Genomic DNA, 21,828 nt, shown 5'->3' with positions numbered 1-21,828 from the left:
CGTAACCCACCTCTGCCCGGCTAATACATTACCTGCCCACGTAACCCACCGCTGCCCGGCTAATACATTACCTGCCAACGTACCCCCCCCGCTGTCCGGCTAATACATTACCTGCCCACGTAACCCACCCCTGCCCGGCTAATACATTACCTGCCCACGTACCCCACCGCTGCCCGTCTAATACATTACCTGCCCACGTAACCCCCAGATGCCCGGCTAATACATTACCTGCTCACCACTGTCCGATCAGCTGCCATAATGTCGGCTGATCATTGTCTTTCAACGGGCTAAATTGAAATGATAGCAATGGTCTGCTGGCCGTTGGTCCGTGTAATAGGGGTGGTGGCAGCAGACCGCTGCTATCTTCTATGGGCTGCCAGGACAATCTGATCATCTAGACATCCGCTCCCTGCACCATCCTTCCCTTTCCTGCTCGCTGTCTGTGTGTAATAGCACAGACAGCGAGCAAGGAACACTCGCTTGCACTTTAAGGGCTAGTTCACACTACGGAATCCGCACGGATGAGCTCCTGCGGATTTTGTGCGTAGGCAGATTCCGATGTCTGCCCCAAAAAGAATTGCAGATGGCAGAATGTAGCATAGAATAAAATCTATGGGACACCCAGATGTTCAAGTGGGGGCGCACATGGAATCCACCGGAGCTTATCCGCCCGGATTCCATTGTGTGAACGCGCAATAATGTTGGCTGTGTAATAGGGCCATTACTCTCACTCCAAGTGGGCTATTGTACTCGGTTCTACTCACTATGAGGTCCATTATCCCAGTTGCAAATAGATGACTTAGTGTGACAGCTAAATCTAAGTGAGTAATGTACCAGGTACATAGACCCACTATGCCGTCCATTATCCCACATTCTCACACTGAATAAGCTATTTGCAAGTGATTAAATGTACCAGGTACAGAGATCCATGTTATAAAAGAGCAGAAGTACCAGGTACATAGATCCACGTTATTAAAGAGCAGATATACCAGGTACATAGATCCATGTTATAAAAGAGCAGATATACCAGGTACATAGAGATCCATGTTATAAAAGAGAAGAAGTACCGGGTACATAGATCCATGTTATAAAAGAGCAGAAGTACCGGGTACATAGATCCATGTTATATAAGAGCAGAAGTACCGGGTACATAGATCCATGTTATATAAGAGCAGAAGTACCAGGTACATAGATCCATGTTATAAAAGAGAAGAAGTACCAGGTACATAGATCCATGTTATAAAAGAGAAGAAGTACCAGGTACATAGATCCATGTTATAAAAGAGAAGAAGTACCAGGTACATAGATCCATGTTATAAAAGAGAAGAAGTACCAGGTACATAGATCCATGTTATAAAAGAGAAGAAGTACCAGGTACATACAGTAGATCCACATTATATAAGAGCAGAAGTACCAGGTACATAGATCCATGTTATAAAAGAGCAGATATACCAGGTACATAGATCCATGTTATAAAAGAGCAGAAGTACCAGGTACATAGATCCACGTTATAAAAGAGAAGAAGTACCAGGTACATAGATCCACGTTATAAAAGAGAAGAAGTACCAGGTACATAGATCCATGTTATAAAAGAGCAGAAGTACCAGGTACATAGATCCATGTTATAAAAGAGCAGAAGTACCAGGTACATAGATCCACGTTATAAAAGAGCAGAAGTACCAGGTACATACAGTAGATCCACGTTATAAAAGAGCAGAAGTACCGGGTACATAGATCCACTTGGATTTAGCATCCTCACACTGAGTAAGCTATTTCCAAGTGAGGGAATGGACAGGGTACATAGATTTATTTGGATTTAGACGCAACCCTAAAAGTATGTTAAGGACCTGTGATGATGTCATGGTCATTGGTCACATGACCATGGTCTCCCAGGTCCTTTACCTAGGGGGCGGTCTAACTGAAAATGGAGCACAGGGGAGCTGCTGGAGAAGAGAAGAGACTCCCTCTTTCAGGGTAATGGGTGACCAGGGAGACAACCCTGTCCTGTCCTGGGGCTGAGAATAGAGAAAGTGGTGGTGGGGGGGGGAGGAGAGATACCACTAGAAGGGGAGGTGAGAGGAGTCACTGCTGATATTACTGGGAGGAGGAGAGTAGGGCTTAAAACTGCCTATGGTTGCCTGGATACCAGTGATGCCGTAGAGCTGTGGTTGCCTGGATACCAGTGATGATTAGTACCTGTCTGTGGTTGCCTGGATACCAGTAATACCTTAGACCTGTGGTTGCCTGGATACCAGTGATGCTTTAGAGCTGTGGTTGCCTGGATACCAGTGATGATTAGTACCTGTGGTTGCCTGGATACCAGTAATTCCTTAGACCTGGGGTTGCCTGGATACCAGTAGTGATTAGTACCTGTTGTTGCCTGGATACCACTGGTGCCTAGTACCTGTTGTTGCCTGGATACCAGTGATTCCTAGTACTTGTTGTTGCCTGGATACCAGTGATGTATAGTAGCTGTTGTTTCCTGGATACCAGTGATTCCTAGTACCTGTTGTTGCCTGGATACCAGTGATGTATAGTACCTGTTGTTGCCTGGATACCAGTGATTCCTAGTACTTGTTGTTGCCTGGATACCAGTGATGTATAGTAGCTGTTGTGGCCTGGATACCAGTGATGTCTAGTATGTGTTGGTTTCCTTGATACCATTGATGCCTAGCATCTCAGCTTTCTTCAGCACAGCACACGTGATGCCAGTCGTGCGCTGAGCGCCGTGAAAGGGAGCAGCCATTGGCTCCTTGCTGCCACTGTCAGTGCTGAATTTCTTCATCAGGAGCGCTCACAATTAGGGCCAGCTCACACGGAGGAGAAGTTGCTGAATCCCGCCTGCCTCAGCGTGTTAATGGGATGGCTCGTGTGCCTCCACTTCCACTGCTCTCCGCTCAAAGAATTGACATGTCCACAAGCCATCCCATAGACACACTGTGTGACACTGAGGCAGGCAGATATTCCGCCACTTTTGCTCCGTGTGAACTGGCACTTAATAAAGCCACTTGCTGCACCCAGTGTGGGGGGAGCGGGACAAACATAAATCAATATATATAGTGTTTGTTCTCCATCTTTGCTTTCTCTTACAGATGAGCCGGCTCTGTAGCTGGCAGCAATGCAGTATATCAGTGTCACTATGTGCAGCATTTATACTCATCAGTCCTGATCACATAGCAATAATTTTACAGCATCACAGTTTATGATTAATAATGGTTTTATTGTTAATATTCTCCTTTGTTATAACTGATCATTTATCACTACGATTGCTCAGAAACAAGTGAATATTGGGGATATTTAGCAACATTTCATGGGTGATTAATATGGTGTATTCAAGCATAAGCTTAGGGTGCATCCACCGCTAACTGCTCCTCCCTCATCACTGACTGCTCCTCCCTCCCTTACAGGCCCCTCCTCCATCACTGACTGCTCCTCCCTTACAGGCCCCTCCTCCATCACTGACTGCTCCTCCCTCATCACAGGCCTCTCCTCCATCACTTACTGCTCCTCCCTCATCACTGACTGCTCCTCCCTCCCTTACAGGCCCCTCCTCCATCACTGACTGCTCCTCCCTTACAGGCCCCTCCTCTATCATTGACTGCTCCTCTGTCACATACAGGCCCCTCTTCCATCACTGACTGCTCCTCTCTCACTTACAGGTCCCTTCTCTATGACTGACTGCTCCTCCCTCATCACTTACTGCTCCTCCCTCACTGGCCTCTCCTCCATCATTGACTGCTCCTCTCTCACTTACAGGCCCCTCTTCCATCACTGATTGCTCCTCCCTTACAAACAGGCCACTCCTCCATTACTGAATACTCCTCCCTCATCAATAACAGTCCTCTCCTCTATCACTGACTGAACGTCCCTCACTCACAGGCCTCTCATCCATCACTGATTGCCTCTTCCTAATCAATGACAGGTCCCTCCTCCCTCACTTACAGGCCCTTCCCCATCACTGTCAGACTCCTCCTCCATCACCAACTGCTGCTGCCTCATGAATGGACAAATGGACCCTGACTTGGATTACACCAGATAGCACAATACTCCCTACGAAATGATCGCGCAGATGACCAGATTGGCAAGGTCCTGGGATTGCAGTGATAGGACTAATAGAGAGCACTCTAAACAACAGGTAGATACAAATGGAATTTTTTTTACTGAACGAGGGACGTGTTTTGGCTCTTACATCTAATAGAGTTTACAAAGCCTCAAATCCAAAGTAATTGAAAGGGCAAGCCCCATGCCCTCTATATATGACTTTGGGGCTTTCCCTTTAAATATGACTTTGGATATGAGTGTTTGTAAGCTTGAGAAAGGCTCTATTAGATGCGAGAGCTGAAACACTTGTTTAGTAAAAGACTCTCCGTTTGTATCTAACTCCTGTTCAGAGTGCCCTCTGTTAGCACTATCACTGCAATCCCAGGACCTTACCAGTCCGGTCATCTGCAGGGCCATTTCGAAGGAAGTATTGTGCTATCTGGCGTAATCCAAGCCAGGGTCTATTCATCCTTGTTACAACTAGTCGCTGACTAGAGTGCATCCCGGCCAGCTGTACTGATTCCCCTGGATATAATAGCTCTGCATAGAGCTGTGCTTAGTGCACAACCAACTAAGGTGAGTGTGCAGTTACAGGAACCTTGTCTGCACTGTTTGTCTGACCTACTTTATACCAGGGCTGTAAACTCGGAGCTAGTTTTGGGTGGAGTCGGAGTCGTAAAAAAGTTTACCCACTTCGACTCCAGCTTTTAAATAATCTTAAAAATTTTGAGAATTGTTTTGATATAAATTTTATAAGTTTTGATCATCAATATATTTTATGAGCAACATTCAAATAGGACACTGCCCCTATTAGATAAGGGTGATCGGGAAAAAGTTGTCGGTCACTATTTGTCAGTTTGTTTCTGAGCTTGAAGAGTCCATTGTTTGGGGGGAGATCTGTGCTGTTCTCTTCCTGGATGCTGGATGAATGTATATGAGCAGCAGTGTAATAAGAAGGAGGAGGAGAAGCCATAAGTAGTGTAGACTGTGTGTTTGTGCGCTATGACTGCAGCAGGTTATGTGTGTGTGTGTGTGCTATGGCTACAGCAGGCTGTGTGTGTGTGTGTGTGTGTGTGCTATGGCTGCAGCAGGCTGTGCATGTGTTCTATGGCTGCAGCAGGCTATGTGTGTATGTGTGTGTGCTATGGCTGCAGCAGGCTGTATGTTGGCTATTGAAATTAAAGGGGTACTCTGGGCAACAGTGAAAAATCCAGGGCGAAACTGGGGTGGTTGGTTCATAATAAAGAAATTCTATTTACCCGTTCCCGTGAAACCTATTATCCTGGTCACGCCCCTCTGGGTGGTGGACCTCTCAGACATCTGCACATGTGTGCACATATACAAAATATATATATAATGTTAGCAAAGAAGTGGTTGAGACCATTTGGATGTCGGGTGCCCAAAGTAAAAAAACAAAAAGCTTTGCGGTTTAGGAGCATATTACGTCTGTCTCCGCCGCGTGGAGGTTGGGCAACATGTTCATTGCCTGTACAAGAAAAACTGGCCGCTACATCGCCATACCTGCCTTTGGTGATTATCTTAATGTCAACCCCTTACACTTGAGGTTCACATTGGAGTGGAATACCTAAAGCATTTCCTTTTTAGACTTAACTTTAGTTGGCAATATACACGAACAGACAGTGAGTACCAACACGTATCACAAGCCCATAGCTGCCAACACTATCCTGTTCGCCCAATCATGCCATCCACCGCACACAATTAAAGCTGAACCACTAGGGGAACTCACAAGAGCAAAACTTAATTGGTCTGGTGAGGGGATGTGGCTACAAGAAAAACTCCAAGTGTTGGACAGATTGTCTGAACGTGGCTATAAAAATGGATGTTGGATCCTGCTGAGAAGAGGGTAGCTGGACGCACACGTGACACTACTAAATAGGGGAACTTCTAGGTCATTCTTCTGCTAAATTCCCTTCTTTGGTGACTGGTTTTCAGGCCAGGCTGTGAAGGCCTCATCCCCTGGAGCAGCAGGAGAAGGATACAGGTAGAATATGAAGCTATGGAGGAGACTGACAAAAAGCTCAACAACTGGAGAACGTCCGGCAGATGAGGAGCGGGCGTGACACCCCTGAGGATCAGATGGGGACAGAGACGGCTGAGCCGAAGGTATCACCTCATACATAGACCCACATTAGATTTCCACTGTGGTTATTGGTGCGGAAATGGCACAGATTTTCCCTTTGACAAATAATCCCACAAGATTTCTGCTGCACTTAATCCCTCCTTGACTGGAGTGCTGCAAAATATTTTTAGGAAACAAAAGATACGAAGATGGAAAATAAAGATATTGGGGGAGATTTATGAAACCTTATGAAAAACTATATGTTCCTATAGTGCACGGAGCGCTGAGGATGAGTAGGATTCTTGCTGTCATCCTCGGCACCGTTTCTGTTATATTAGGAGATTAATCCGTATGCTAATAAGTTGTTTTGGTGCACTGTCCAGCCCGCTCTGCTGATATTCATTAGGGGGGGTGGAGCGGCCAGGGGGCAGATCAGTTCATGTTGGAGCTGTAGCCCCGCCCCCAGTGCACCAAAACAACTTATAACATGGGGATTTAACTCCTAATATCACAGAAATTGTGCTAAGGATGAAGGGAAGAAACTTAACTTCATCCTCAGCGCCCTGTGTGAGAGATATCACCAGTAGTAATAGTTTCCCTTAACATTGCAATACAAAGTGTATAACACTGTCATTAGTTCTGTAGGTGTTCAATGGATGACAGATTCGCTTTAAAGAAATTATCTAGGATTAGAAAAACATTCTTCCAAAAATAGCGACATACGTGTCCTCAGGTTGTGTGTGGTATTACAACTCAGTTCCATTCACTTCAGCGGATCTGAGCTGCAATTCCATAAACAAACTGAGGACAGGAGTGGTGCTGTTTCTATAGGAATACGGTCATGTTTTACTAATCATGGATAACTTCTTTAAGGTTTTTAGTGTGGTTTTGCCAAACAAATAAAGGGTTGTTCTGGAGACTCAAAAATACCCCCCTTAAATTACTAATACATTGCTTTAATAAAGTTACATTACTTTCTAAGATAACTTTATTAAAATAAATGTATGTATTTTGGTAGCAAATAGTCGACCATTTATTCATACATTTCCAGCAGGAATAAAAGGAGTGACACAATGCAGAGTGCTCCCAAGAGACGCTCCACAATTGCTTTCCGTAATATGAGTTTTTCCTAAACTAGACAGGTCAGGAGAGCTGACCGATCCTCCAGATCCTCTGATCAGTGCTTTACTCTCTCATATAGTCGGCAGTGTGATGACTTGTGTACAAATGATTCTGACCACTGTATGGCGGTATTATTGGCTGTATTGTTCTTTGTGTAGCGGTAATGGATACTTGTCACCTGTGCCTGATCATGTGACTTGGTGCTTCCATGGTCCACTGTTATTTTCCTTCTTATGACCATAGTGTAGACCACATGTTTAAGCAAGTATCAAAGACTGTCATCAAGTAAAGCAAGAGTACAGTGACATGCGTTGTGTACTGCAATAGGGGGTAACCCCCCCCCCCCCCACACACACACAAACACACACACCTAATGGGGAAATTGCCTAACTACCGGGGGCATCTACTTATGAGGGGCGATTAACCTACTGCACTTCTGCCCCTTCATTCTAGCAATCAGTAAGGGTCTCAGCACCTTTTCCCCACCCACACAATCTTCTAGCGTGTCACTATGACATATCAGAAGTTTGTCCAAATAAAAGCAAACCTTTAAAAATGTTAAATAAAAATATAAGAAAACTGCCCACTTGATGAAAATTTAACTCACCCCCTTTTTCCCATTTTTCAAATAAAAATGTAACTAAAAATAGCGAGACTTGGTATCGCCATGTGCGGAATGATCCGGACACTACCTGGAAGTAAAGACACAGACACAAAGATGTAAAGGGGCAAAAAAATATATTTTATTTCAAGTTATAGGGAGAGTAATTTTACATGTATGACTGTGGGGGCTGTGAGGCTGAGATGATCCTGAGGAAGGCAAAAACCCCTAAGAGGGAAGAGTCAATTGTCCTCAAGGGGAAAAATTCCTTCCCGACCCCAAATGTGGCGATCAGAGCAAGTCCCAGGATCACAGCCGCTATCTATGTGTAGTGCATGTTTATGTGTATATATATATGTGTGTGTGTGTGTGTAGTTGTCATGTGTCTGTGAGGTGCGATACTTACCAGGCCTGTAGCGGAGAGTTCAGGGATAATAGCGCTGTGGTAAGATCCCTGGTGTCAATGGCCCCAGGGCTACAACAAGCAGCTATTATTCCTGAGCTTTCCGGGTGCCAGATGGGAAATACTCACCGGCTGCTCCTGGGGTGTAGAGGGTCATCAGGAGGTGGTGGTGGTTTCTGATGCCAGCAGACGTGAATTTACGGGCGGGAGGGGGTTAAAGGAGTCTTCTCCCCCTTTTTCTGATGTTATAGGGGGCCTCCTCCTCCCCATTTGAGGCAAATGAACCCCAATGAGGTTAATGGCGCCTCATTTGCCTCTAGGTGTTACAGTGGTTATCTGGGGAGCTGAACAGGCATTTCCTTTCCTCTCTCACCGGCATCTCACTTCCAGTTTGGTGACATCTCATCCTGACAACTTCTGACCTGGCATAGAGGTGGCGGCTGAGGTGGGAGATCAGGTACTATGGTGTGATCACCACATGTGGGTGAAACCAGTCCCGCCGGTAGTGGCCAATATATGCACAATGATGGAATATCGTGTGTACATTGGCTACCACTGGTTTCACCCGCATGTGACAATCACAGCCCAGTACCTGCCCCACTGTCTCAGCCCGCTGCCTTTATGCCAAGTCAGATAGTGTAGAATGAGAAGACACCAAAACCAGATGAGAGACAAAAGGAAAGATAATGCCTTCTAGCTCCCTAGTTAACTTATCTAAGGGCGCCTCCTCCAGACCCCTCTAGGTGTTCTTAGAGTCTAGTCCTCCTATGTTTGATGGTAAAAGGGGGCTCCTCCTTCCCCCATAAGAGGCAAATAAATCCTCCTGATGTTACGGGCCCCTAATTTGCCTCTAGATGTTAAAAGGGGTTATCTGGGGAGCTGAAAAGATATTTCCACCATTACCAGCATCTCACTTCCAGTTCAATCACATCTCATCCCAACATCTTTTGACCTGGCAAAGGTCTGAGACAGTAGATCAGGTACTATGGTGTGATCACCACATGTGGGTGAAACTCGCCGCCAGCAGTGGTCAATGTACGCGCAATGTTGTGATGACATTGGCAACATTGTTTGTATATTGGCCGCCACTAGTTTCACCCACATGCAACAATCACAACAAAGTACCTGGCCCACTGTCTCAGGCCGCCTCCGTTTTGCCAGATAAGAAGATGATGGTGCGAGAGGAGACCAAACGAAAAGTGAGACGCCGGCGAGGAAGGAAGCGCCTTTTTAGTTACCAAGATAACCCCTTTAAGGGCACCTCCTCCAGACCCCTCTAGGTGTTGTGAGTGTCTACTCCTCCTGTCTCTGATGGTAAAAGGGGGCTCCTCCTCCCCCATGTGTGGTAAATATATCCTCCGGATGGTATGGGCGCCCCATTTACCACTTGATGTTAAAAGGGGTTATCTGGGGAGCTGAAAAGATATTTCCACCATTACCAGCATCTCATTTCTAGTTCGGACTCATCTCATTCCAACATCTTCTGAGCTGGCAAAGGTCTGAGACAGTAGATCAGGTACTATGGTGTGATCACCACATGTGGGTGAAACTCGCCGCCAGCAGTGGTCAATGTACGCACAATGTTGTGATGACATCGGCAACATTGTTTGTACATTGACCGCCACTAGTTTCACCCACATGCAACAATCACAACAAAGTACCTGGCCCACTGTCTCAGGCCGCCTCCGTTTTGCCAGATAAGAAGATGATGGTGTGAGAGGAGACCAAACCAGAAGTGAGACGCCGGCGAGGAAGGAAACGCCTTTTTAGTTACCAAGATAACCCCTTTAAGGGCACCTCCTCCAGACCCCTCTAGGTGTTGTGAGTGTCTATTCCTCCTATCTCTGATGGTAAAAGGGGGGCTCCTCCTCCCCCATGTGTGGTAAATGTGTCCTCCGGATGTTATTGGCGTCCCATTTACCACTTGATGTTCCGGACGCCTCCTCCTCCAGACAGCTCCAGATGGTCGGGTGTCTTCTCCTCACACTGGCGGCGCTGTGTTATCTAGATAGGATATATAACAAGCAATGTGTTAATAATGACAGGTTACATATATAGGCTCCATATGAATATACAGTCAGAATAAAAGTGATCTGAGGTGTGAAGGGATTTTGGGTACTCACCTTTACTCCTCCTTGGTGGCGCAGCAGCAGCAGAACAGCGCCCGCAGTCTATAAGGGAAAGAGAAAAACCAGCATGACTTTCCTGAGATCAGACCTGTCAGCAGTGATGGGGAATAGACATTATACTGGAGAGAGGGGACTCAGTGCTATCCTAGTGGGTGAGATACAGGCGGCACCATGTCTCTTGTATGTCTGTATTATGTACATGAGGCCTTTTGTGGTTATTATATGTGACTGATAATATAATATATAGTGATGACATGAGGATATACAGTGCAGCTATAGAAGTGTGTTATCATGTAAGTGTATCATCCCTTATATTTACCTGGATAAGATGGATCTCCTCCTGCTGCTGCTTCTGCCGAGGAGAAATGAGCAAGAAATGGAGGGAAATCAATGGTTAGTGTAAGGAAACCAGAACTTCTGAGCACATTATATAGAAACAATGCTCTTTTACCAGCTCTACTCACACCTGCAGTAATATACTATTCACTATTACCCACAATAGAAATTAGATCCCACCTCTAAATAGAGCGCCCCCGTCCTCTCTCTATATACAGGATTGTAAATAACAATTCCTTGCATTCACAATGTTATAAGTTTTGTTTCATTACCTGGGGATCTCCATGGCCGTCCCTTTGTCCTCCTCGTCCTCCTCTTCTTCTCTGTGTATAGAATGTAAACCATCTCATATATAAATGTATTGTTATATTACAGATTATAGAGTTTATTGTAAAGAAAGTGATTGCAATAGTAATGTAGTGAGCTGTACACTGCTCTATACAATAACCATATAGTACTGTATATTGCAGGTACAGCCAGCGAAAGTATAAAGTGTATGGGGACCTTAACAACTAAGTCCCAGTGTCAGCAGTTTGTAATGTGAATAAATGCTGTTAAAATAAATAGAAAAATATGATTCTATGTCTAACTAGAGCGCCCCCTATCCGGCCCTCCTACTGCTCCTCTCTCTATACAGGATGGGAAAAAAATAAACGTGTATTCACAATACTATAAGCTTTGAGCCCTCACCTGGGGGGGTCTGCAGCCTCGTCCTCTTCCTCGTCGACGTCGATTTCACTGTATAGAGAACATAAACCAGCTTGTATATATGTATATATATATATATATATATATATATATATATATATATATATACCTCCTGTCTTTCTGCCGCTCCTCTCTATACAGTATAGTAAAAAAAAAAAAAAAACGTGTATGCACAATACTATAAGCTTTGAGCCCTCACCTGGGGATGTCCGCAGCCGCGCCATCTTCCTCGTCGTCGTCGATTTCACTGTGTAGAGAACATTCACCAGCTTGTGTATTTATATATATATATATATATATATATATATATATATATATACACACACATCCTGTCTTCCTGCCGCTCCTCACTCTATACAGGATGGTAAAATAAATAAATATGTATTCACACAGCTTTGAGTCCTCACCTGGAATTGTCCTCTGCCTCGTCCGCCTCCTCCTCTTCGTCAGTCTCACTGTATATAGAACATAAACCAGCTTGTGTGTATAAATATATATAGACATTTATTAGGACCAGTGTAAATCCAGCAGGACCTGTACCTACCACAAGGCAGCTGCAGAAATCTACAAGTGCTCCGCAGCAGGTGTAGGTTTCTGCCCTGGTTTTTCCCTGTTTTTCGGCATAAACCATGATAAATTAGTAGCAGATGGAGGCCACAGCTTTTTGTGCCTCTTTCTCAATGTACTCAGGGGTGCACATATATAAATCTGCCCCATAGTTTTGGGGATATGGGAATATACATACGTGAGTTTTGAGCGGGGAACAGAGATATAAATGGAATCATATTGTGATATCATGTAGATGGATGATTATATCTCTGCTGGTTCTTCATACTTACACGATGGTCTCCAGGCTCGGGATCCAACCGTGCAGTGGGTACTTGTCGTCTCTGTAATAGAGAACATAGGGTTGGTTAGGATGATTGTTACTTGGTCCCATTTGAAACTTTCAGAAAATGCTATTTATTGCCGCCTCTCTATATAACATTAATTCCATCAATGATATTTATTTGGGATCACTGCCAGTTGTCCCCTTAAGGATAGTTTAACACGTACCGGACCCGGCCCCTTTAACCCCCCGGCGGCACGCATGCCCGATCGCCCCCCCTCGCACCGATCCCTCCCCTTCGCCCGCTTGCTTCATTGTGTGCTGTGAGAAGTTCTGATGTGGGCACGCGCTGATGTGCCCGCATCAGAACACTGCGGCCCGAAAGTTCATCTGCGGCCCATGGCCTTAAGGTGCGTTCACACTACGGAACCCATGCGCATATCCCACCACATATTCCGCAGCTCGTCCCCCATCACCGTTTGTGCCATAGACTCCATTCTATGGTCGGGTGGATTCCACCATCCGCCGGAAGAATTGACATGTCATTTTGGGCCACATATGATCACTGTTTATTCTATGCTTTTATGGGGTGAAGCAAGTAAAATAACAAGTAAAAAAAAAAAAAAAAAAATACTGTAAAAATGATTTATTTGACTTTATTACTGTTTTCATGTAGTGTAATTACCTGAATATCCACGGCGCCTCCATCACGTCCATCTTCCACCTATTACATGATAAAAAAAATTGCATATTATAAAGGGGATGTCAGTCCTCCAAGAGCTGCATGTTGGGGGAGGTTTTATAGAAACATGTACATTGGAAATCCACTGGCCCAGATTTATTAGACCAGATGATCTGACTATAAATATGCTGTTAGCACTGGGCATTTGGGTTGGAATATTTTTGTGAAAATTTTGCACAAAATCTTGGTCAAACTATGTTTAATGTACATTATGTGAGTTCACCTTAAAAAAAAAGTCTTCTTACTTTTTTATATTAAACCAATGGACATTATTTAAAATACCCAAGGGGATATTACTAGGCCTCAGATCCCTCCTGTGTACCTGTAAGTGTCTTAAAGGTGTGGCTTAACCTGTAAGGTGCCACTGCTTCCCTCTCTCCTAGCCCCCCCCCCCCAGCCTTTTCCCTATGAACGTGACTGATTGTTTTGGCTTGGCCGTCAGTCATGATGATAGAGGAGATTTAGTTGAGACAAATTGTAAATGAGTGCCTGGGAATATCACCGTGTGTATGTCTACAAGGCTGTTACTTCTGGTATCCGGCTCAAAAACGTCCCTTTTCTTATTTGCAGAAAAATGCTGGAGCCGGATGAGATGGGAAAGTCACCGCCATCAATGCTTTTGTCTACTTGGAGTTTTTCGTCACTTTGGGACCTTGGTGTGTGCTCTAGGTATGGCGTCTTTTCTTTACATATGTGTTGTGTGTTTTGTGAAAGTTTTTGTTTTTTACTTTACAGTTCATGTGATTGAGGTTGGTTTCACACAAGACATTTTTTTTGGAAATCTTCCACTGTAATTTTTGAGCCAAAGCCAGGAGTGAATCCGGCAGGTAGGAGATATATAAGCGCTTCTTTTATTGTACCCATTACTTTGAATCCATTTCTGGTTTTGGCTTAAAAACTGCAATGGCAGCTTTCCAAAAAAAACTGGCATGTGTAATTCCAGCGTTAAAAAGAAACCAGTGAATCACATGCTCTGCTATGGGGAAACACCACAAAATCAGACACAAGAAATACACATCATTTAACCGAAATGCTGTAAGGTTTACTAGAAAACAATACAAGTAATGTAAAATTAAAGGGGTAGTTTAGCAAAAAAAAATTCTTTCAAATCAACTGGTGCCAGAAAATGCCAGACATTTATATTTTATGAAAAAATCCATTACTGATCAGCTGCTGTATGTCCTGCATGAAGTGGTGTTTTCTTTCGAGCCTGGAGAGCAGGAGGGGGTTTTCTATGGGGATTGGCTACTGCTCTGGACAGTTCCTGACATGGACAGAGGTGGCATCAGAGAGCACTATGCCAGACTGGAAAGAATACACCATTTCCTGCAGGACATACAGCAGCTAATAAGTACTGGAAGAGTTGAGATTTTTTTTTATTAGAAGTAAATTACAAATCTCTCGCACTCCTTGGCACCAGTTGATTTGAAAGTTTGTTTTTTTCCTGAACTACCCAAGAAAGATTCAAACACTTGTTTACTATGAGATACTTACTCCCAATCGTCCTCATCTTCATCATCGGTGTCTTCCTCGCTGCTGTTAGTGATAAAATAAAGAAGATAGTGAAAACCAGACACACATTACAGGCATCATTTTTCTGGCAGAACTGCATCCGCGCTGTGATCGGTGTCTATAGGGGAGGAATTATAGGGTCACACAAGTTTTACATTTTTAGTTTTACATTTAAACAAAAGGCTACAAATTTTGCTAGAAAAAATACAACTAATGTAAAATTAAAGGGATAGTTCAGCAAAAAAGTTTTTTTCTTTCTAACCAGCTGGTGCCAAAAAGTGCCAGAGATTTATAATTTACTTCCATTAAAGAATCTCAAGTCCTCCATTACTTCTCAGTTGCTGTATGTCCTGTAGGACGTACAGCAATCCTGCTCCACATTGATAAGGGGCAACACCCCAAACAGTTATCTGTGGATGGTTACCTAGCCTTGGTTTATCCCTTGTCATTACATTGACTTATAGGCCCACTTAATATGGTGGTTTTGGTGGTTTCCTAACAGGAGCTGCCCCTTGGCTGGGTCCTTCCCGGAGGGATATCTGGCTAGTCCTGTGTTTTGAGACTCTTCATTGAGGCTCCACAGGCTCTTCTTTTTCATATTGATGTTTCCCAGGGGGCAATGCACCTAGGACTTCACTGCAATGAGCGCTTTCACTAGCAGCCGGCAGTGTTGTCATTTGGCTGGTCTCCCTGAGTTCAGCAATCTGTTTCTCTTATGTCCTGCAGGAAGTGGTAGTCTTTCTATTGTGGAAAGCAGGAGAGGTTTTCTATGGGGATTTGCTACCGCTCTGGGCAGTTCCTGTCCCAGACTTAGATGTCAGAGAGCAACAGACTGGAAAGAATACACCATTTCCTGCAGAACCTACAGCTGCTGAGAAGGAAATTTTTTCAATAGTGAATTACAAATCTTTGGCACTTTCTGGCTTCAGCTGATTTGAAAGAATTTTTTGGCTGAATTAGCCCTTTAAAAAAACTCCTAACACTCACACTAATTTTCATAGGCTTGTTTTTTAAGACGAGACTATGAGATACTTACTCCCAATCCTCCGAATCCTCCTCTGTGTCGTCCTCGCTCCTGTTAGTAATAGAATAGAGAAGATAGTGAAAACCAGACACATTAGAGACATCAGTTTTCTGGCAGAACGACAATAATGATATTTAGAGACATCTTCACGATGATCGGAGTCTATAGGGGAAGATGCAGTTAAAATAAATAAAAAAATATGATTCTATGTCTAACTAGAGCGCCCCCTATCCTGTCCTCCCCACACTCCTCTCTCTATACAAGATGGTTAAAAAATAAACATGTATTCACAATACTATAAGGTTTGAGCCCTCACCAGGGGATGTCCGCAGCCGCGTCATCTTCCTTGTCTTCGTCAGTCTCCCTGTATATAGATCAGAAACCAGCTCGTGTGTTAAATCTGCCCCATAGTTTTGGGGATATGTGAATATACAGATGTGAGTTTTGGGCGGGGAACACAGATATAAATGGACTCATATTGTGATATCATGTAGATGGATGATTATATCTCTGCTGCTTCTTTATACTTACACGATGGTCTCCAGGCTCGGGACCCAACTGTAGAGCGGGTACTTGTCGTCTCTGTAACAGAGAACATCGGGTTGGTTAGGATGATTGTTACTTGGTCCCATTTGAAACTTTCAGAAAATGTTATTTATTGCGGCCTCCCGATATAACATGAATTCCATCACTGATATGTATTAACTCCTTGTTGTCACTGCCAGTTTTCCCCTTAAGGGGATGTGCACATTGAGAAATAGGCCAAGAATTTGAAGCGGTATCCGCTCTTAAGGTGCGTTCACACTACAGAATCCGTGCGGATAATCTCCAGTTGATTCCGCCTCTCCACCTGTCCCATAGACTCCATTCTATGGTCGGGCAAATTCCGCCATCTGCCCAAAGAATTGACATGTCAATTCTTTGGGCGGATGTCAGAATCCCCCCGACCATAGAATGGAGTCAATGGAACAGGAGGAGATGCGAGCAGTGGAATCTGTGGCAGGTTATCTGTGCGGATTCCACTTGAAATTCTTCCTATAAAATATGAATAGAGCAATGTTCTATTGTGTTCATCGGGATTTCCGCTCTGTTGTTCACACAGCAGAATTTTCAAGCAAAATTTTCTGCCACGGATCCACCTTCAGGCAAAGAATTGACATAGCAATTTTTTAAGCCGATTCCACCAGGAGAATCCTATAGAAGTCAATGGGGTTTGAATTCTTCTGGAATTCCACTTGAATTCTGCTCAAATTCTGCTCCTATTCTGCCAGAGCTAAATAGATGAATTTCAAGCAGACAATTTTCCTCTTCAATTCCTCGCTAGTAACCCGCCTCGGATTAGGCCACCCGCGTTGGAACGCATCTCCACCCGTGCCATAGACTCTGTTCTGTGGTCGGTCAGATTCCGCCATCCACCCGAAGAATTGACAAGTCAATTCTTTGGGTGGACGGCGGAATTCGCCCGACCATAGAATGGAGTCTATGGCACAGGCAGAGATGTGTGCGAGCGGGGCGAAAACTATTGTAAAAATGATTTATTTGATTTTTTTGCTGTTTTAATGTAGTGTTATTACCTGAAAATCCACGGGGCGTCCATCACGGCCATCTTCCACCTATTACATAATAATAAAAAAATAATTGCATATTATAAAGGGGATATTAGTCTGTCCTCCAAGTGCTGCATGTTGGGGGAGGTTTTATAGAAACATGTACATTGGAAATCCACTGGCCCAGATTTATTAGACCAAAAAAGGCACAAAATCTTTGTCAAACTATGTATAAAGTACAATATGTGAGTTCACCTTAAAAAAAGTCTTCTTACTTTTTTATATTAAACCAATGGACATTTTTTTAAATACCCAAGGGGATGTTGCTAGGCATCAGATCCCTCCTGTGTGGCTTAACCTGTAAGGTGCCACTGCTCCCCTCGCTCCAATCCTAGCCCCCCCCCCCCCCAGCCTTTCCCCTATCAACTTGACTGATTGTTTTGGCTTGGCCGTCAGTCATGATGATAGAGGAGACTTAGGGCCCGATTCCGCCGATTATCGCTCGGTGGAATAGAGAAAACGATTAGCCGATGATCGTGTCATCGGCTGATCAATTATTTAGGGCCAGACCTAAAATCAACGGTCTCCCACCGCGCATCGCTACGGTGGAATAGCAGTGCGCCGCGGGCGACCGATGATTTGAGAAGCACAGCATACATTACCTGGCAGGACTTCTCCGCTCCGTCTTCCTCCCCGAGTCCTGCGCGCTCCAGCTTCAGAATGGCCTGTCAGCTGTGAGAGCGCTCAGCCAATCACAGGCCGGGACCGCCGAGTGGCCTGTCAGCTGATAGACCATTCTGAAGCTAGAGCGCGCAGGACCGGGGGAGGAAGACGGAGCGGAGAAGTCCTACCAGGTAATGTATGGTGCAAGGGCTGCAAGGACATCGGTAACCATGTCCCTGCAGCCCTCGCTTAACGATCATCGGGCTGTGGAATAGGCCCAGTAAACGCGCTCATTTACATCGTTGATCGTGCCCTGCTCGGCCCTTGGAATAGGGCCCTTAGTTCAGGCAAAGCACCATGTTATACGGCCTGATTGACAATGTAAATGAGCACCAATCTGCTAGATTTACTGAGCCTATTACACAGCTCGATAATCGTGCAGCAAGGGCTGTGTATATATATATATATATATATATATATATATATATATATATATATATATATATTGTTATCGACGTCCGTGCAGCCCTTGCCTTTAGTGTAAAATAATATGTAAAGTATATACATACCTGCCACGTTCTCCAATGCTTCTACCCAGTCCCGGTATCTTATGGTGCGTTTACACAGGCAGATTTATCTGACAGATTTTGGAAGCCAAAGCCAGGAATGGATTTGAAAAGAGGAGAAATCTGTCTTTCCTTTATGACCCGTTCTCTGTTTATGGTCTGTTTCTGGCTTTGGCTTCCAAAATCTGTCAGATAAATCTGCCTGTGTAAACGCATCATTACTGGCTGCTGCTAACAGGATGATACCGAGGAGCAGGCAGAAGCACCTGGGAGTGTGGCAGGTATGTATATACTTTATTATATATAGTCATCAGCCGTCAGCCGCACATCACTATTACATGTAGAGATGTGCAGTCGGCGACTGATGATTTTAGATCAGGACCAAAAGACACGATCGCTCTTTATTACACGGAGCAATAATCCACTGAATGGTCCTGATTCGGCAGATTCCGCTCAGTGTAATAAGAGCATCACCGGATGGTGTTTTTTGTCACTTTGGGACCTTGGTGTGTGCTCTAGGTATGGCGTCTTTTCTTTACATATGTGTTGTGTGTTTTGTTAATTTTTTAGTTTTTTTACTTTACAGTTCATGTGATTGAGGTTGGTTTCACACAAGACAGTTTTTTGGGAAATCTACCACTGTAATTTTTGAGCCAAAGCCAGGAGTGGATCCGGCAGGTCGGAGACATATAAGCGCTTCCTTTATTGTACCCATTACTTTAAATCCACTTCTGGTGTTGGATCAAAAACTGCAATGGCAGCTTTCCAAAGAAAACTGCCATGTGTAAACCCAGCCTCAAAGAGAAACCAATGAATCACATGCTCTGCTATGGGGAAAAACACCACAAAAATCAGACACATAGAAAAACACTTTATTCAAACAAAATTCTGCAAGGTGTAACCGTATGGGTTTATTTCAGAATATTAAAGTGTCTTATTCATGTGATAGGAAGGAATGTAGTGTTTTCATGTCTTATTTGTATCTATCTATCTTCTATCTATCCATCCATCTATCTATCTTAGCTGGCTGTGTAAGTGGGATTGGTTTGTATTTAGCTAAGTGCATGGGAATAGGTAGATGTCAACATTGGAGGACACAGTTGTTGTTATTGCCAAAATGCATGTAGCTGTAATTGTACAACCACATTTTGCTTGGTAAACATGTACAGGGCCTGGGAAACTTCCATTCATGGTCATCAGTGGTCTACATAGACATTTCTGGAAGCACCTCACCCCCCACCCAAATTACTATAAAGATCGGGGGTATGTAGCTTCTAGTCAGCCTCAGCTGGGACCATGGATGGAAGGTGCCCAGCACCCTGTCATCGCGCTAAATTGGTGTATATTAGTCCATAATATACAATGGGGCTCCCCGTTTCATTGTGGAAGGAACAACCATGCATCTGTACCATCTGTAACTGCAGCTAAGTATTGTTTTCTGTAATAAATCTCTTCTTTTTTCTATAAATCTGTGTGGTTATAGCCTTCTGCGACTATTATCAAAAGCAACCGGTTACACAAGGTTTGCTAGAAAACAATGCAAGTAACATTAAAAAAAGGGAAAAAAAATCAAATCAACTGGTGCCAGAAAATGCCAGAGATTTGTAATCTATGAAAAAATCTCAAGTCTGCCATTACTTATCAGCTGCTGTATGTCCTGCATGATGTGGTGTATTCTTTCCAGTCTGGAGAGCAGGAGAGGGTTTTCTATGGGGATTTGCTGCTGCTCTGGGCAATTCCTGACATGGACAGAGGTGGCAGCAGAGGGCACTGTGTCAGACTGGAAAGAATACACCACTTCCTGCAGGACATGCAGCAGCTGATAAATACTGGAAGAGTTGAGATTTTTAAGTAAATTACAAATCTCTGGCACTCTGTAGCACCTGTTGATTTGAAAGATTAAAATGCTGATTATCATAGGTTTGTTTTTTAACACGTGATCCCCTGCGGACATGTCTGTGACTGATTATATTACTATAATATACTGTATGTTACTGTGAGATACTTACTCCAAATCCTCCAGACGCTCATCGATGTCGTCGCTGCTGTTGGTGATAGAATAGGGAAGATGGTTAGAACCAAACACACATTGGAGACATCAGTTTTCTGGCAGAATTTCACCAATAAGAAAAGAATAGTTCAGTAAACATTTTTTTTTTTCTTTCAAACCATCTGGTGCCAGAAAGTGCCAGAGATTTGTAATTTACTTCCATTAAAAAATCCCAAGTTCTCCATTACTTCTCAGCTGCTGAATGTCCTGCAGGATGTGGTATTCTTTCCAGTCTGGACAGCAGGAGAGGTTTTATTTGGGGATTTGCTATTGCTCTGGGCAGTTCCTGTCGCAGACAGAGGTGGGAGCAGGGAGCAACTGTGTCAGACTGTAAAGAATACACCACTTCCGGCAGGACATACAGCAGCTGATAAGTATTTGAGATTTTTTTTTAATAGAAGTAAATTACAAATCTCTGCCACTTTCTGGCAACAGTTGATTTGAAAGAATTTTTTTGCTGAATTACCCCTTTAAAAAAATAAAAATAAAAAATCTCCTTACACTAATTTTTAAGACGAGACTTAGATACTTACTCCCAATCGTCCGAATCCTCCGCGATGTCGTCGATGATGCTCCTGTTAGTGATAGAATAGAGAAGATAGTGAAAACCAGACACACATTAGAGACATCCTGGCAATGATTGGTGTCTATAGGGGAGGAATTATAGGGTCACACAAGTTTTACATTTTTAGTTTTACATTTAAATAAAATGCAACAAATTTTGCGAGAAAAAATACAACTAATGTAAAATTAAAGGGGTAGTTCAGCAAAAAAGTTTTTCTTTCAAACCAGCTGGTGCCAGAAAGTGCCAGAGATTTGTAATTTACTTCCATTAAAGAATCTCAAGCCCTCCATTACTTCTCAGCTGCTGTATGTCCTGCAGGAAGTTGTATTCTTTCTATTCTGGAAAGCAGGAGAGGTTTTCTATGGGGATTTGCTACTGCTCTGGGCAGTTCCTTTCCCAGACTTAGATGTCAGAAAGCAACAGGCTGGAAAGAATACACCATTTCCTGCAGAACCTACAGCTGCTGAGAAGTACTGGAAATGTTTTTAACAGAAGTGAATTACAAATCTTTGGCACTTTCTGGCTCCAGCTGATTTGAAAGAATTTTTTGCTGAATTACCCCTTAAAAAAAAACTCCTAACACTGTAATTTTCATAGGCTTGTCGTTTAAGACGAGACTATGAGATACTTACTCCCAATCCTCTGTGTCCTCCTCGGTGTCGTCCTCGCTCCTGTAAGTGATAGAATAGAGAAGATAGTGAAAACCAGACACACATTAGAGACAACAGTTTTCTAGCAGAACGTCATTAAAGGGGTACTCCGGCCCGGGGGTATTTTTCAGATACGGCCGGGGAGGGGGTGGTTATGGATGGCGGAGGTCCGCGGCCGCTCCATGGTGTGAGCTGCCACATGAGACGTGACGTCTCCAAGCAGCTTACCCATTCAGCGGCCGAGGCGGAACTCCGCTACA

General features: G+C 43.9%; 1 protein-coding gene and 1 long non-coding RNA gene across 2 annotated transcripts; both read right to left on the bottom strand.

Moving 5' to 3' along the window:
- Window positions 1–10,063: 10,063 nt before the first annotated feature.
- On the bottom strand, window positions 10,064–15,885 carry LOC138779375 (major centromere autoantigen B-like). Its single transcript, XM_069956589.1, has 12 exons — window positions 15,844–15,885; window positions 15,540–15,578; window positions 14,486–14,527; window positions 12,935–12,973; window positions 12,260–12,310; window positions 11,828–11,875; window positions 11,620–11,667; window positions 11,403–11,450; window positions 10,985–11,035; window positions 10,696–10,728; window positions 10,371–10,418; window positions 10,064–10,251 (listed from the first exon to the last, which is right to left on the bottom strand). Exons 4-11 carry the CDS (start codon window positions 12,964–12,966, stop codon window positions 10,373–10,375), a joined length of 357 nt encoding a protein of 118 aa, XP_069812690.1. The 5' UTR covers window positions 12,967–12,973; window positions 14,486–14,527; window positions 15,540–15,578; window positions 15,844–15,885; the 3' UTR covers window positions 10,064–10,251; window positions 10,371–10,372.
- Window positions 15,886–16,071: 186 nt separating this feature from the next.
- Window positions 16,072–21,590, bottom strand: LOC138779376 (uncharacterized). Its single transcript, XR_011361097.1, has 5 exons — window positions 21,551–21,590; window positions 20,887–20,928; window positions 20,313–20,348; window positions 17,102–17,140; window positions 16,072–16,109 (listed from the first exon to the last, which is right to left on the bottom strand). It is a non-coding gene; the product is annotated as an uncharacterized lncRNA (long non-coding RNA).
- Between the last annotated feature and the right edge of the window lie 238 nt (window positions 21,591–21,828).

This window comes from Dendropsophus ebraccatus, unplaced genomic scaffold (assembly GCF_027789765.1).
Source record: "Dendropsophus ebraccatus isolate aDenEbr1 unplaced genomic scaffold, aDenEbr1.pat pat_scaffold_729_ctg1, whole genome shotgun sequence".
In the NCBI taxonomy this organism is placed as follows: Eukaryota; Metazoa; Chordata; class Amphibia; order Anura; family Hylidae; genus Dendropsophus; species Dendropsophus ebraccatus.
Note: the sequence above shows the minus strand (reverse complement) of the source record. Positions and strands in the feature narration are given on the sequence as shown.